Source organism: Ascaphus truei, chromosome 2, assembly GCF_040206685.1.
Source record: "Ascaphus truei isolate aAscTru1 chromosome 2, aAscTru1.hap1, whole genome shotgun sequence".
Classification (NCBI taxonomy): Eukaryota; Metazoa; Chordata; class Amphibia; order Anura; family Ascaphidae; genus Ascaphus; species Ascaphus truei.
The window spans coordinates 195,134,854-195,148,827 of NC_134484.1; the positions used below are offsets into that span (position 1 = coordinate 195,134,854).

Here is a 13,974-nt window from a genome sequence, read left to right on the forward strand (position 1 = left end):
GATGAAATGTCCTCTGATTGTCGCCTTATGGGCTTCCCACAGGCTTGCTGGAGAGGCGACTGTGCCTGTATTTATCCGGAAATATTCCTTAAGGGATTTTTTGAGCTCCCGTACTGTCTCCGAGTGATTCAGTAAGGAGTCGTTAAGTCTCCAGCAATATGAGATTGTTTTCACGAATGGAATGGATAGGGTCATGGTGATAGGAGCGTGATCTGACCACGTGATTGGGCCGATATCTGTGTCTAAGGTGGCTTCTAGAATGTTCTTGGTAGCAAGGAAGTAGTCTATACGGGAAAATGTCTGGTGAGGGGCCGAGTAGAAGGTGTAATCCCTTTGCCCCTGATGTTGTGTTCTCCAAATGTCCAAAAGAGAAAAGTCCCCCATAATGTCCTTGAATTTTTTCCCCAGTCTTTGTGACTGAGTAGAGTGTTGTCGTCCTGGTTGGCTCGATTTGTCTTCCTTTGGGTTGAGAGCCATATTTAAATACCCTGCAATGAGTATTGAGGATAGGTATAGGTATTGTGGGTCAATTTCTTCCAGAACTTGTTCCTTGGGGGGAAAAGAAGGGAGAGGAGGGGGGAGGAGGGGGAGGGACTGGGGGAGGAGGGGGGGGGGGGAGAGGGGTGTGGGACGTGGGGAGAAGGAGGGATGGGGGGGGGAATCAGGGGTGGAAGGGGGAGAGAACAGTTCGAACATATTTCCTGCATGATGTTCATTACAAACATTATATCTCGTATCAGGTGGACAGTGTGTATACAGATCCAGACAGTTTGGGTATATACAATATTGAGCTGAAGCAGCATGCTCTGGAGCTCCTTTGGAGCGGTGAGATTCAAGTGTGTCTCAACAGGGGGGTGATCTGTGGACGGGGAAGGAGGGGGAGGGGGGGAGGATTGATTGTAGGGGTAGGGGGGTGGGCTGGGGAGAGGGAAGGGGAGGGGGGGCTGGGGGGAGTGGGGAGGCAGGGAGGGGGGGTGGGTAAGGGGGGGCCGGAGAGGGGGGGAAAGGGGGGGGGGGGGGTAGGGGGTGGGGGAGGGGACTTTTCGCGTATATATTTTACACCAGATTCTTTTCATGCAATATACCGCTTATCAAGCAAACAGAGTGTATACAGTGATAGTCCAGTTAGACATATACATTCCGGAGAGGAAACTATCATCTCTTGGGGTCCTGCGGAGCAGGAAAGTTCAAGGGTGGCTTAACAAGGGAGTGCTCCGCGTCTGTGTAGGTGGGAGGGAGGGGGGAAAAAAAAGAAAGGGGGGGGAGGGAGGAGGGGGACGGGGGGGGAGTGGAGGTGAGGGGGAGGAGTAAGGGGGGGGATAGGGTGAGGGGGGGAGGGGGAGGGGGGAGGGAGTTCGGGGGGGCTAGGGGTGGGGAGGTAGGGTAGGGGCCTCGTCTAATTAAACTAGCTATTGGGGCTGCGGGAGGGGGGAGGGAGTGAGAAGGGGGGTAGGGAAGGGATGGGGGGAAAGGGGGGCGGCAGGGGGGAGGGGCGAGAGGGGTGGGGGGGAGAGGAGGCGAGGAGGGAAGAGTAGCGGGGAGGGGGGGGAGGGGGGAGGGAGGGGAGAGGGTAGGGGCCACATCTAGTTCAATGTGCTTTGGGGGCAAGTCTTTCAAAGATGGGTGCATTGAGGTGCAACAGCTGTACCAACCCGGTCTTCCAGCGATCGTCTGTTGGGTGTCTGTCCAGGTTTGTGCTGTCCGGGTTCTTGCGTGGGGGGGGGGGAGGGGGCAGGGATCCGTGTGTCGCGGGCAGGGAGAGGAAAGCTGGCAGAACTCCCCGCGATCGAGGGGGGGGAGGGTGCCGGGGAGACCGGAACCGGGAACCAGGAGCCAGGCATGGGCGGAGAAGGGACGTCCAGAGGGTAGCCGTTGGGCGGAGCCTGGTGGTCCTCGCGGGCAGCCGTAGTCCTGCTCTGGTGATGCCGTCGTCGCAGGCGGGAACCTGTCGCGCCTTCCGATGACGTCAGCCAGTGCTCGTCTGGGGCGGCGGGGAGCGTCTCGTTGGTATGAGTCCTCCCCCAACGCCATTTTGTGGAGGTAGCCGGGCAGCCGCGGGGTGAAGAAGATCCACGTGGGAAGGAATGGACTCACCCGTCGCCATCTTGAGTGATCCTGGGGGATCCTTGGAGTTTGAGGCGGCGTTCGTCTGGACGGGAGCCATGTTCCTCTGTGAGCACCGGAGTCAGCTGTTCGGGGCCCCGTTGCCGCTGTGGTTTCAGTGATGTGGCTGGGGTTTGATACTGGACCTGTGCCCGGATGCGGTCTCCGGCGATCTCTGGACTGAGGTGTGGCCACGTGTGAAGGTATGGGTGATCCCGGCGCCATTTTAAGGGGTATATATTTTTCCTATGGTGTTGTTTTGCATGTTGTTTTATTGTGTGAGTTAGGGGTTCCTCAGGTGTGAGCCGTGATTTGTACTGAGCAGTCCTTTATTTTTCTCGGGACTGCCTTTGTCCCGCGATCCTCTCCGATGTTCGTACGGGGATGTCATCTTTTTCTCGTGGCTGGCCATCCGGTAGGTGTTCTGACTGGAAGGGCTCCACTGGGAGGCCCAGGACTTTGGCAAGGTGCTCCATGTCCTCGGGGTGTCGCAGTGTGAGAAATTTGCCCTTGTGGGAGACCACCAGTTTGAAGGGGAACCCCCATTTACAGGTTATCCCTTTTTCACGGAGGAGCAGTGTCAAAGGGCGAAGGGCTTTGCGGCGGTCCACAGTCCGCTTGGACAGGTCATTATAGACCTGCAGCTGCTCGCCTCGGAACGCGATCGTGTTCTTCCCTCTGCTTGCCGTGATCAGCCTTTCTTTAGTTGAATAACTGTGTAGGCGCACGATCGCGTCCCGCCGGCGGTTAGGGTCTTCAGCGCGTGGGCCCAGGGCTCTATGCGCCCTGTCCATCTCTAGGTCCCGCGGCTCGAGCTCAGGGCATAGGAGGAGGAAGAAATCCGACAGGTAGTCCCGCAGGTGCGAGGGTAGCACAGCCTCAGGGATGCCGCGGATGCGCAGGTTCTGGCGGCGATCCCTATTCTCCTGGTCTTCCAGGCCGTCTTTTAAGGCGTTTATTTCGTGGCCCAGGCGTATGATTTCATCGTCTGCTTCAGATTGGTGGTGTAAGGCCTCATCTAGCCTGGTCTCCAGTGTGGTAGCTCGCTCCTGCAGGCCGTGGATGTCCTGCCTGATTTCAGCCACCGCCTCTTTAATGTTGGCTTGCAGGGAGCGCTGGAGCTTGGTGAGCAACCCCTCCAGATATTCCTTCGTGATGCCTCCGTCCACGGGTAGGGTGGTCTCAGCGGGGCTTGATGGATCCGGGGGGCCTTGTTTGCCTCGCTGGCCTGGGGTCTGGGCGCCATCTTGCTTCTTACCTCCCGAATCAGCGGGTGTGAAGAAGCTACCCACTCCCTGGGTTGGGGGATTTTTCCCCTTAGTTGTCATCCTGGTAGGTTTGGGGACTTATTTGTGGGTTTTGAGAAGTTTTTGGTCGGGTTCAAACTCCTGCAAATTAAAGTTTAGTCGGAAGGGTCTCTGGAGCTCTTCCTTCACCCGACCGTCCTGTGTGACGTCATCGACACGCCCCCAATTAGGTTCCTTTTTAAACTAGCATGTCACCCTGCTTACATCACCACTCCCAGTAGAAGGCTTTTGGCCGAAACGCGTAGGAGCAGGTCTAGCAGGCAGGATCCCCTGGTTTGTCCCTCCTCTGGGTCACGTTATTATGCTTTGAGCATTCCTTCTTGTCTCCTCCGTTCACCCACTAATTTTTGTACCTGACCATAGGTGATGTATTACTCTCCATGTTTGCAGGCCTGAATGTGCTTTTTTTGGCTTTATACTGTGTATCTTTGCTGTTACTCACATGCTATTTTTTGTCACTATAGACAAACCCTAGACTGTAGGGGATAGTAGTATGCTTTGATTTCTTGCTTATGATCACGTAGCCATAGCCACAGTTATTAAGTTTTTTACTTGCTATACCAGATTTACCTTGTCAGGTACTTTAGAATATCATCTTAGTCAACTTTGACTTTTGGCTTTGTACCCATGAGGGCATGTGTCTGGAGGATGTGTCAAGCTTTGTAATGAACAGGGGATCCATGCTTCATTTTAACAATTTCTGTGCTTTGTTTTAATAATTGTTCTGTGACAATATATAAATAAACATTATGTGATTTGTACTTTCAAACAAACTAGAGTGCTTTTTTAGGGCCTATTCTTCTCTCTTACCATATATATATATATATATATATATATATATATATATATATATATATATATATATATATATATATATATACATACATACATACATACATACATACATATACACACAGTATATTTCCATTACCTTAATTTATAAGTATGTTTCAGTGTGAACATTTGCACTTAGCTTCTTAAACAAAAATTATAAAATTAGCCAGAGCAGAGAGTGTAACGGTCACACCAAGGCCCTTCGTGGGCCCCCAGTTGAAGAATCCTGTACTACGGTTTCATATAACAAGAAATACTGCCACTAAGTTGAAAAATATGGCTCCTAAACATGAGGATAGGCTACACAAATAAGAATTGTTCACCTTGTATAAAGCTAGCTTATGAGGGAAAGGACTAATATAGACAATACATTTCCATTCAACGCTAAGTTCCTGTAGAGGATGCAGGTTTAAATATGCGGGCTGTAAAATGATCAAGGTTAATCTCTGATTTCCTCTGAGAGTAAAACAAAATATGTCGCCTGTTAAAATGGAAAGGGCACATTACTGTAAGATCCTGGGAAAATGTGCAGCTTAATCCCTATTGATATAGTAATCACTGTATGTGTTAGTTCAAAACCACTGCATATCGTCTTAGCAAAGAGAGAAAGAAAACGCTAATTGATATGCAGGTCAGGTTAAAAGAGGCAGACCACCAATCCTGGGAAAAATCGGATAGTGATTTAGTCAAGTCAGGAAGTATTTTTTTTCCCTTTTGGGAAACACAATTGGTTTATGTTCTAGGATTGTTGTTTACTCCCTTAAAATTAATAGGTGTGTTAATAAATGAAAATACGTTTCACTTGAAAAAAAATTGACCACAATGTTCTGTTAGAATGTTATCATGCTGTGATAAACAAAATAAAATATTTCAATTAAAGTTCCAACTCTTAGAATTCGGCGTGAGACTTACAGTTTACATAACTCCCCCACATTACTTCCCCTCCACTTTGTGCAATTCCCTTGGATCCTTGAAGAACCTCTAACTACTGACCAAGACACTTAGGCCCAGTTTTACTATGCAGTGCAAAGCTGTAAGACAGCTTACATCCTATTCATGATAATAGGCCTTAAGTTGCTATCTGGTCCTGCTTTGTAAATGTTGTCTTACTTTCTACATTTCTAGACCCCAGTGTTACATTTTGCATCAACACAACAAATGTGCACACACACTTTTTCGCAAATTAAAGGTGCCATTCCTTGCTCGCACCCCACTTTTTTAACATGTATGGGAAGTAGGGGGCCTCCGGAGCAGAACTGCATTCATATCTACGCTGGGGACTCCCTGGTTCCTGACATACTTACCAGGGAAGATGCCACCAGTACTTCCTGAAGGTTTAAATCCCTCGCGTCCCATGGGCCAATCGGAAGCCGCGATGGATGAAGTTGCGGCTTCCTATTGGACCGCTTGATGCAAGACATTTAAATCCCCATTTGTTTCATCTGTAGGGGATGCTATCGGTGGCATCTTACCTAGTCGGTTTCTTGGGAAGCAGGGGTTCCCCAGAGCTGAAACTAATGCAGTTCAGCTCCGGAGGACCCTATAGATACAAAACAAAAGGCTGGGTTGAGGGGAAAAGAAGTGCAGGCGGAACTACTCCTTTAAAGAATGTAAATACTGTAAATCCATCAATGTGAGCAGGAAGCAGCAGTGGATTTGAAAAAGATGTATACAATTGGCAGACTAAGGCCTTTGTACTGTTCCAAGATTATATTTTACATGTTTTTGTGTGTCACAATTTCACGGACCACAAAGTAATAAAATATGTTCATCGTATGTATGAAGGCTTCATACATGACACATCATTTGTTGTTCGGAAAAATTGTTGACACATTGTGTCATGTTAAATACCTGATTGATACAATTGAAATTATAACAGAATTGTGTATATTTTTTAATTTTTTTACTTGTATTAGTAAATAAATATTAATAATGTAATATTATTTATAGTGAGAATGCTGTGAAAATAATACATTTAGTGAACATATAATCAAACACCCCTGCTGCGTCAAACACATTTTTGGTTGATACATAGCAATTCTGCACTGACTCTATAAGCAGACTTTTAGGGTTTACACCAAGTTGATCATGACAGCCGGTTTTGACGCACTTTGTCCTGTTCTGGCGCACAGAAGCATTCTTTTTAGTACATACCATTAACATGTACCTCTAGCTCTGTCCATTTTTGTGCTCCAAAAAAAAAAAATTACACGGATGGCGCACATACAGAAATGTCAGGTTAGTATATATGTGCACACAAGCTCAATTTAAAATGGGATTTCCCTGCACTGATTTTGAGCCAAAAAAGCAATTTATAACGCTTAGTCCATAGACTACTAAGTGTCTGACACTGTATGTGTTGTTTAATGATGTACAGTGCAGAACTCAGAAGAATACAATATAACAAAATTGCTTACCAGATATTTTAATGGGGCTTTGGAAGTTTGGTTGAATCTTGTGAACGTTATCATTTTTTAACACTTGGTCCAGTGGAGACCTCTCAAAGAAGGTGAGCACAACTTCTGACTTTGAATACTAAAAAAGAAACAGGAAGGAAAGATGCGTGAGACTGTATAGAAAAAAAGATCAGGGTCACAGCGGGGGAAGTGACTAGAAGTAAGAGTGTGGTTATACAGCATACTAACATGTAACTAGTCTGAACATGCAATAGACCCACCCATGGTGTGCATGTAAACATGGGGCCCGCTGCTTCTGCAATAGCTGCCCTGGCAATATTAGTTATAACTCAAGACTGCAGCACTCAAATCCTCGCAGGTGAGAAACACAATACAGTATGCTGCTGCCTTATTAGTTCCGTAAGTCATGCTCAGCCTCACGTTATTTCTGAAATCTGCGCCTTCCTTGTAACCCCTTCAGAGCTAGTAGCCACGATTAGGCACAAAAGGCTTCCGATTTCTGATTGGTGGTTAAACTTGCAATGACTCCTTGATGCTCTCATGTTCTTTTTCTAACACAATTAGAATTTGGCACATTTTATGGTCCATAATAATCATACCGGTTAATCTATGATCCTCATGAACCCGGAAGAAAGATCAATTTTTAAATTTCTGAAACGGGCAACATCATACTCATGCTGTCCAAACACTAGCAAGATCTCGCCTATAAATGCTGCAAGAAAAGACTCATATATGAGGGCTATTTTGTGGAAAACTTACTTTGCATGGCATGTTTATGATGGTCTTCAGAAGTTTCTCCACTTCATTAAGTCTTGCTTCGATTTCATGAGCATCTTTAATTGTGATAAGTCCTAAAAACAAAGAAAATAAATTAATGGCAAGCACGTTTATATATATATATATATATATATATATATATATATATATATATATATATATATATCTATATATATATATCTTCAAATCTTATAGGTAATTACAGTCATTACCTTTATATATGAAAATATATGGTAATATTAATATATCTGTTTATTATATCAGTTATTATATTTGATGGTGTCAAAAAATAAGAAGCAGGGTTTATTCTCTGGTGTCATTGCCCCCAACACTTTGGTTTAGTGTTTTAATTATTGTCTTGACTATCATGCTCAGGCTCAGCAGGCAGATCAGCACAAGCTGAAGTATCTGTCACCTCCTGGTACTGTTCCTGGATAGTTTACACCATTAATTGCCCTTCGTTTCCCAATTAAGGTCATCTACTACTAAAAAAAAAAGCAGTACTGAACTCTCAACGTTTTACCAAATCCCCAGTTCATTAACAAGAGTATTTGTTTCTTGCTTAACATGAAATTCTGCAGAAAGACCTGTAACTCCTTAACTTTTTATCTTATCATATGTCCTAAATTAGATAATTTTATGTAGGGGATAATTTTATGTAGGACGCAGTCACTCAGGCCATTTACGTCCGAAAAGCCCCATGGGGATTTCCCTCTAAACAAGGTCCGATTAATCAGCATTTACAGAGCAAACTTTTGCAATGTTTGCCAATGTGTCTTTTAGCAAACGCTGCCAAAAGTGGCTGCAAATAACCACCATTTTTTTTTTAGAAAAACACCCATATTAGCATACTGCGAACGTATACTGATTGCTATGCTGATTGTTTTGATAGATTCTGCTATTTTTGCAACGGTTTTGCCATTTGCAAACATCCAAAATGTGCCAGTTTTGAGAATTTTACAGTGCCCATTTGCCACTCTGGATGCATATCCCTCATGGCTTATATACTGTGCTGGAGCTGAGCACAGATCTTACTTTATACCACGTGCATTGAGCTTTTCCTCCATTAAGCAAATTCTCAAATAATCATGTCTTAACCGCTTAATGTCACAGCCTGCACCAATTCTTATTGTGACTATATGAAGCACATCTGCCTCTAACCCTTCACTGTGGTGATAATGGGGGTTATTCATTAAACTGCCAATCGGGGGGAAATATAGCATGAGGGAAGTTGATAGGAGTTTCCGTGTGATAGCGCCCCCTTCTGCACAATCGTAGTTTAATGAATAACCCCCAATATTTCTACATGTCCCAGAATACTGAGTCTTGTTTTTACATACAGAACACTTCAGCCACCTGACAGCTGAGATTGGTTGGAGCGTCAACAAAGTACTCTGTGTAATTTAAATCCTTATAGGTGCAGTCAGTGTTTAATCTTAGTGATATAAATCTGTAAGATTTAATTTAGTCTGCAAAGAGGTTATAATTTACCTTGTGCTCTCAACCTACATAATTAGAAATACCCATATATCCTGTAACAACTGGGGAGGGGATTGTAGCATGCAGCAATCCAAATAAAAGGCAGAAAATAGGAGAAAAAACATTCCCAAAAAACTCAATTCTAAAGGAACCACACAATAAACAAGATGTAACAAACTAATCAAATTGCTGCCGTTACTTACTCTTCTCTTAGTTGGCATACATTTAAAGGTTCACTCCCACGTAGGTTCAACATTGAGCTAATGACAACGAGATTTTTTCTTTTTATTGATAAAAGCTGTAACTCCGCAAATGAAGTAACATTCATTGGTTATCATTGGTTCTCTAAGCTATGCAGATCCTTGTTCATTGGAACATAATACATTATCATGAATTATTAAATAATGGATTGGCGTAAAAATGGTAACGTAAGCACATTGGAACATATTGTATTCGGATAATGCTAACAACCTCGATTTCTGTAGAGAAACCGACCAGGATTTGAAGCCAAAGCATTTACGATCGATACAGGAGACTAGTGCACTAACTCTCTAATAGGATGTCTTGTTACCTTCTGGTACAATGCAATATAAGCCTGAAACAGGATATGACAGTAATAGTAACACGTTCAATACATAATGGCAGGTAAGTATTGCATGTAAAAGGAGGCACACAGAGATAGAATGACAAACTGTCAGCCTGGTACACCACATTCTCTTGTCACACTTCTCCTGCTGTGGTGCCATTTACTCTGTTCAAACATATTTTGTAATTATTGTAAAAGCATGAGATTCTTATGACAGATTCGTTGGTGAAGTCTGACAGTCCCTTGCCCCTAGGGCCTTAGATTTTATTTACCCCTTTTTTCTAAATGCCAGGTGCATGCATTTCCAGCAGTGAACTAGTTGAACATGGCTTTACTGAAGGATATCAATGGGATCCCTTTATTTCTATCTGTTCAACATTTCTAAACATTTGTATGAAAAAGTATCCAAAATATATTACATTTAATTTGGAAGTTTAGGATATGAAGGGCTAGATCAGTGGTTTTGAACCATCATTCCTAACAATCCTTGGGTGCCCTGGGCCTCCCTAAAGGTTTCAGTGCAATTTTCAGGTCATTTGAAAATACAGAAGAATTTACAGAGAAGGTTGGGGTTCCTTACAATGCATCTGATCCCAGACGCCCTATTAGAGAAGGTTGGGGTTCCTTATAATGCATCTGATCTCAGACTCACTATTAGAGAGGGTTGAGGTTTCTTACAATGCATCTGATCTCAGACACGCTATTAGAGAGGGTTGGGGTTCCTTACAATGCATCTGATCTCAGATGCGCTATTAGAGAGTGTTGGGGTTCCTTACAATGCATCTGATCTCAGACACGCTATTAGAGAGTGTTGGGGTTCCTTACAATGCATCTGATCTCAGACACGCTATTAGAGAGGTTTGGGGTTCCTTACAATCCATCTGATCTCAGACACGCTATTAGAGAGGGTTGGGGTTCCTTACAATGCATCTGATCTCAGACACGCTATTAGAAAGGGTTGGGGTTCCTTACAGTGCATTTTATCTCAGACTCACTATTAGAGAGGGTCCATGGATAGACTTTGGGGGGACCCCTTGGTGTAGGTAATACAAAACAAATGTACAAATAAAACCTCTAACCCATTACAATAAAGAATTACCAATGAATTGTTACATCTATAATGATTGGCATAGCCACTGTTCCCCATTGCTGCTGAATATAGTGGCAGTGAGGAATAACTTGGCGGAAGGGTGGTTTTGTGATTGTGTGATGCCATGATGTCATAGGGAGTTGCAGTGATGTTGCAGAACACTCCTTCTTGCCAGGCACCAAAGAAATTGGTCTAGCAAGAGTGACAGTGGCGCAGGATAGGAGAGTAAGCAGCCTAAAATGAGCTGCAGACAACATCAGTAATATAAACTTTGTGAACCCTGAAAACTCATTACGTGTAGATAACTCATTTTCCCACCCTCTGCCTCTGGGTGGTTATATATATATATATATATATATATATATATATATATATCAAATGGAAATATAACTGTATGCTCATCTGCATGTCTTAGGCAGGTCTGCAACCCCGCCTTTCACCATTATCACCCAGCACACAGCACTTCCACTGCAGCAAGGGATTCTGGGAAATGACATGCAAATGAGCACACAGTGCCACAGTGTAGCGGGGGGGGAGGGTTCCCCCCGGTCTCCACTTCCCCTCCGGTCCCCGCTTCCTCCCCAGTCCCCGTGGCTGCTCGCACTCGGTGGGAGATTGCAGTGGGGGTGTTCCCCCCGGTCTCCACTTCCCCTCCGGTCCACACGCCGGGAGATGGCAGCCGGGGTATTCCCCCCCGGTCCCCGTGGCTGTCTCCGCTTCCCCCCCTCTCTGCTTCCCCCCCCCACAGAGTGTGTATGAGAGTGTGTATGAGAGTGTGTATGAGAGTGTGTATGAGAGTGTGTATGAGAGTGTGTATGAGAGTGTGTATGAGTGTGTATGAGTGTGTGTATGAGTGTGTATGTGAGAGAGAGAGGGTGTGTATGTGTGTGTGTGTGTGTGTGTGTGTATGAGAGAGAGAGAGAGAGAGAGAGAGAGAGAGAGAGAGAGAGAGGGTGTGTGGGTAAGACACCAGAAGTACCCCCCCCCCCAATCAGTCACACCCCACCCACATCACATCACCCAGTCTCTCACCCTCTCTCACTCACTCACCCTCTCTCACCCCCTCTCTCACCCTCTCCCTCTCTCTCATGCCCTATCTCTCTCTCTCTCTCTCTCTCTCTCTCTCTCTCACCCTCTCTCTCTCTTTCACACCCTCTCTCTCACCCTCTCTCTCTCTCACCCCCTTTCACTCCCCCTCTCTCTCTCTATCTCTCTCACACACACCCTCTCACCCCCCCTCTCACCCCCTCTCTCTCTCACCCCTCTCTCTCACCCCTCTCTCTCACCCCTCTCTCTCACTCTCTCTCCCTCTCTCACCCTCTCTCTCTCACCCTCTCTCTGTCTCTCTCTCATCCACACTCTCTCTGGATCACACTCTGAATCTGGATATCTTATTTACCCTGTATATCTTAACTGCCCTATACTACACCAAAATAACCTATACTGCTTTCTTCCAGATCTGACTCAAGCTTCACACGGGAGAAATCGGAATCCCCCCTAACCCAGAAGACAGGTAAGGAACACCTCCCCTCCAACATATAACATTGCGGGAATTAGGGTACCTGGACATTGAGGGACTGCGGATCAGTTAAGATCCCAGGCGGGATTGCTGCTTTAAATATTGTGAAGCGGGGGCGTCCTGACACTGGTTAAGGGCTTCAGGAAACTAGTCATTCATATCTGGCTTTTTTTTCTAGATCCGACATTTACACTTACACACACACACACACACGTAACAAGGACTAATTGTAGTATAATAAACTCAGGCGAAAGATTTAAAAAATACATTTATTGAAAGAAAGTTCTCTGAGAGTCTCTTAGATGAGGCTCTAAGACAAGTTAATAGTATCAAAAGAGACACATTACTAACGTATAAGAAAAATGAAAAGGTGACCAAGTGTAATCAGCAGGTCTCTTTTATCACTCAGTATAACGAGATGGCGCCTAAGATAAGACAAATTTTTGGTAAATATTGGCCAATACTACTTAAAGATGACACTCTGGCGGAAATCCTTCCACATAAACCGAGTATTATATTCACCAGGGCCAACAATTTAAAATCTAAATTGGCCCCTAGCTGTCCATTAAACCATTCTAGACAGAAACACACAGGTAGTGCTAAAGGTTTTTTTACATGTGCTAAATGTGTAGCGTGCTCTTACAGTCATAATGTTAAATCATTTAAATCGCTTGTAACCTCTAGGGTTTATCCCATTAAGTCGTTTATTAATTGTCAATCTGTGTTCGTGATATACTTGCTGCAATGCCCTTGTGGCTTACAGTATGTAGGCAGAACAGGGAGAACCTTTCAGAGGAGAGTATACGAGCACATCTATAACATTAAGAAGGGACTGGTCACCCATAGTGTTTCACACCATTTTCATATGTGTCATGATAAAAACCCCAGAGGATTGCTATGTTGTGCTATTGAGGTAGTTCAGGCCAACTGGAGAGGTGGCAATAGATTGAAACAAGCCAGTATGCGTGAAGCATACTGGATCTATGAACTCAGAACACTTTCTCCAGGTGGCCTGAACATAGACTTTGAACTGAAGGCATTTTTGTAAATGAGTATATTTTCAATGTGTTTTCATCTAAATTCATGGATTCGCTTTATTATTTATTGTTTTATGTATTGTGTCATGTTGTTTTTAATGTTAGCAAGGCTATTTGTGGTGGTGTCACTACTATGTCAATTATTGTGGCAATTAGTAATAGGTATGATAAGCCAATCAATTCCAAGGTTCGTGTATATATATCACGACCTATGTTGCATCACCACAACCCCTGAGGAAGTGCGCATGCGCACGAAACGCGTTGGGAAGTTTCATTTTAAAGCTGTATCTGTTGAGGAGAGACTTGAGTGACGCGGCCGGACTAAAACTGTGAACGGAGGATACTGCCATAGCACGCATCCACAGGACCTGCCCCATAGTGACGGAGAATCTACCCGGAACAAGCAGGGAGCTGCAGGAGGTCTCACAAGTGGCGTGGTGCAGAGGAGAAGCAGGAGTTATCGTGCCGTTCCCATGTTCAATCAATGCCTACTTGTGATTTGAGTTTTGTAAGTAGGGCTCTGATTTTACATCATCCGGACCTGGTTCACTCATAGTCCCCCTGTACTCTTCATTTATGTTGTTTTACATTATATTAAATTAGCTTTTATTCATATTTTAGCCTTGCTATTGTTTGTTTAGTTAGTCTTGTTTGTCAGTATTGTTATGTCCTGATATGTTCATGTGTAAGTGTGCAATTCACTGACATACTGCACTATAATTTTCTTTGTGTTTATTTTCACATGTTCACCTGTCCACTGAGGGATATTCACCAGTTGGTATCATTTGAGTCACTGTCTGGACATTACCCTTCATCCATTGGACT

At 44.5% G+C, this 13,974-nt stretch overlaps 1 protein-coding gene across 1 annotated transcript in view; it reads right to left on the bottom strand.

The window, feature by feature from the left end:
* The window catches only part of PXDC1 (PX domain containing 1), a 93,394-nt gene that overhangs the window by 37,289 nt on the left and 42,131 nt on the right, over positions 1-13,974 (bottom strand). The window contains exons 2-3 of the mRNA XM_075585764.1: positions 7,421-7,512; positions 6,662-6,779 (exon numbers count right to left, since the gene is read on the bottom strand). Of these exons, the coding sequence (XP_075441879.1) occupies positions 6,662-6,779; positions 7,421-7,512 (210 nt within the window). The remainder of the gene's footprint in view (positions 1-6,661; positions 6,780-7,420; positions 7,513-13,974) is intronic.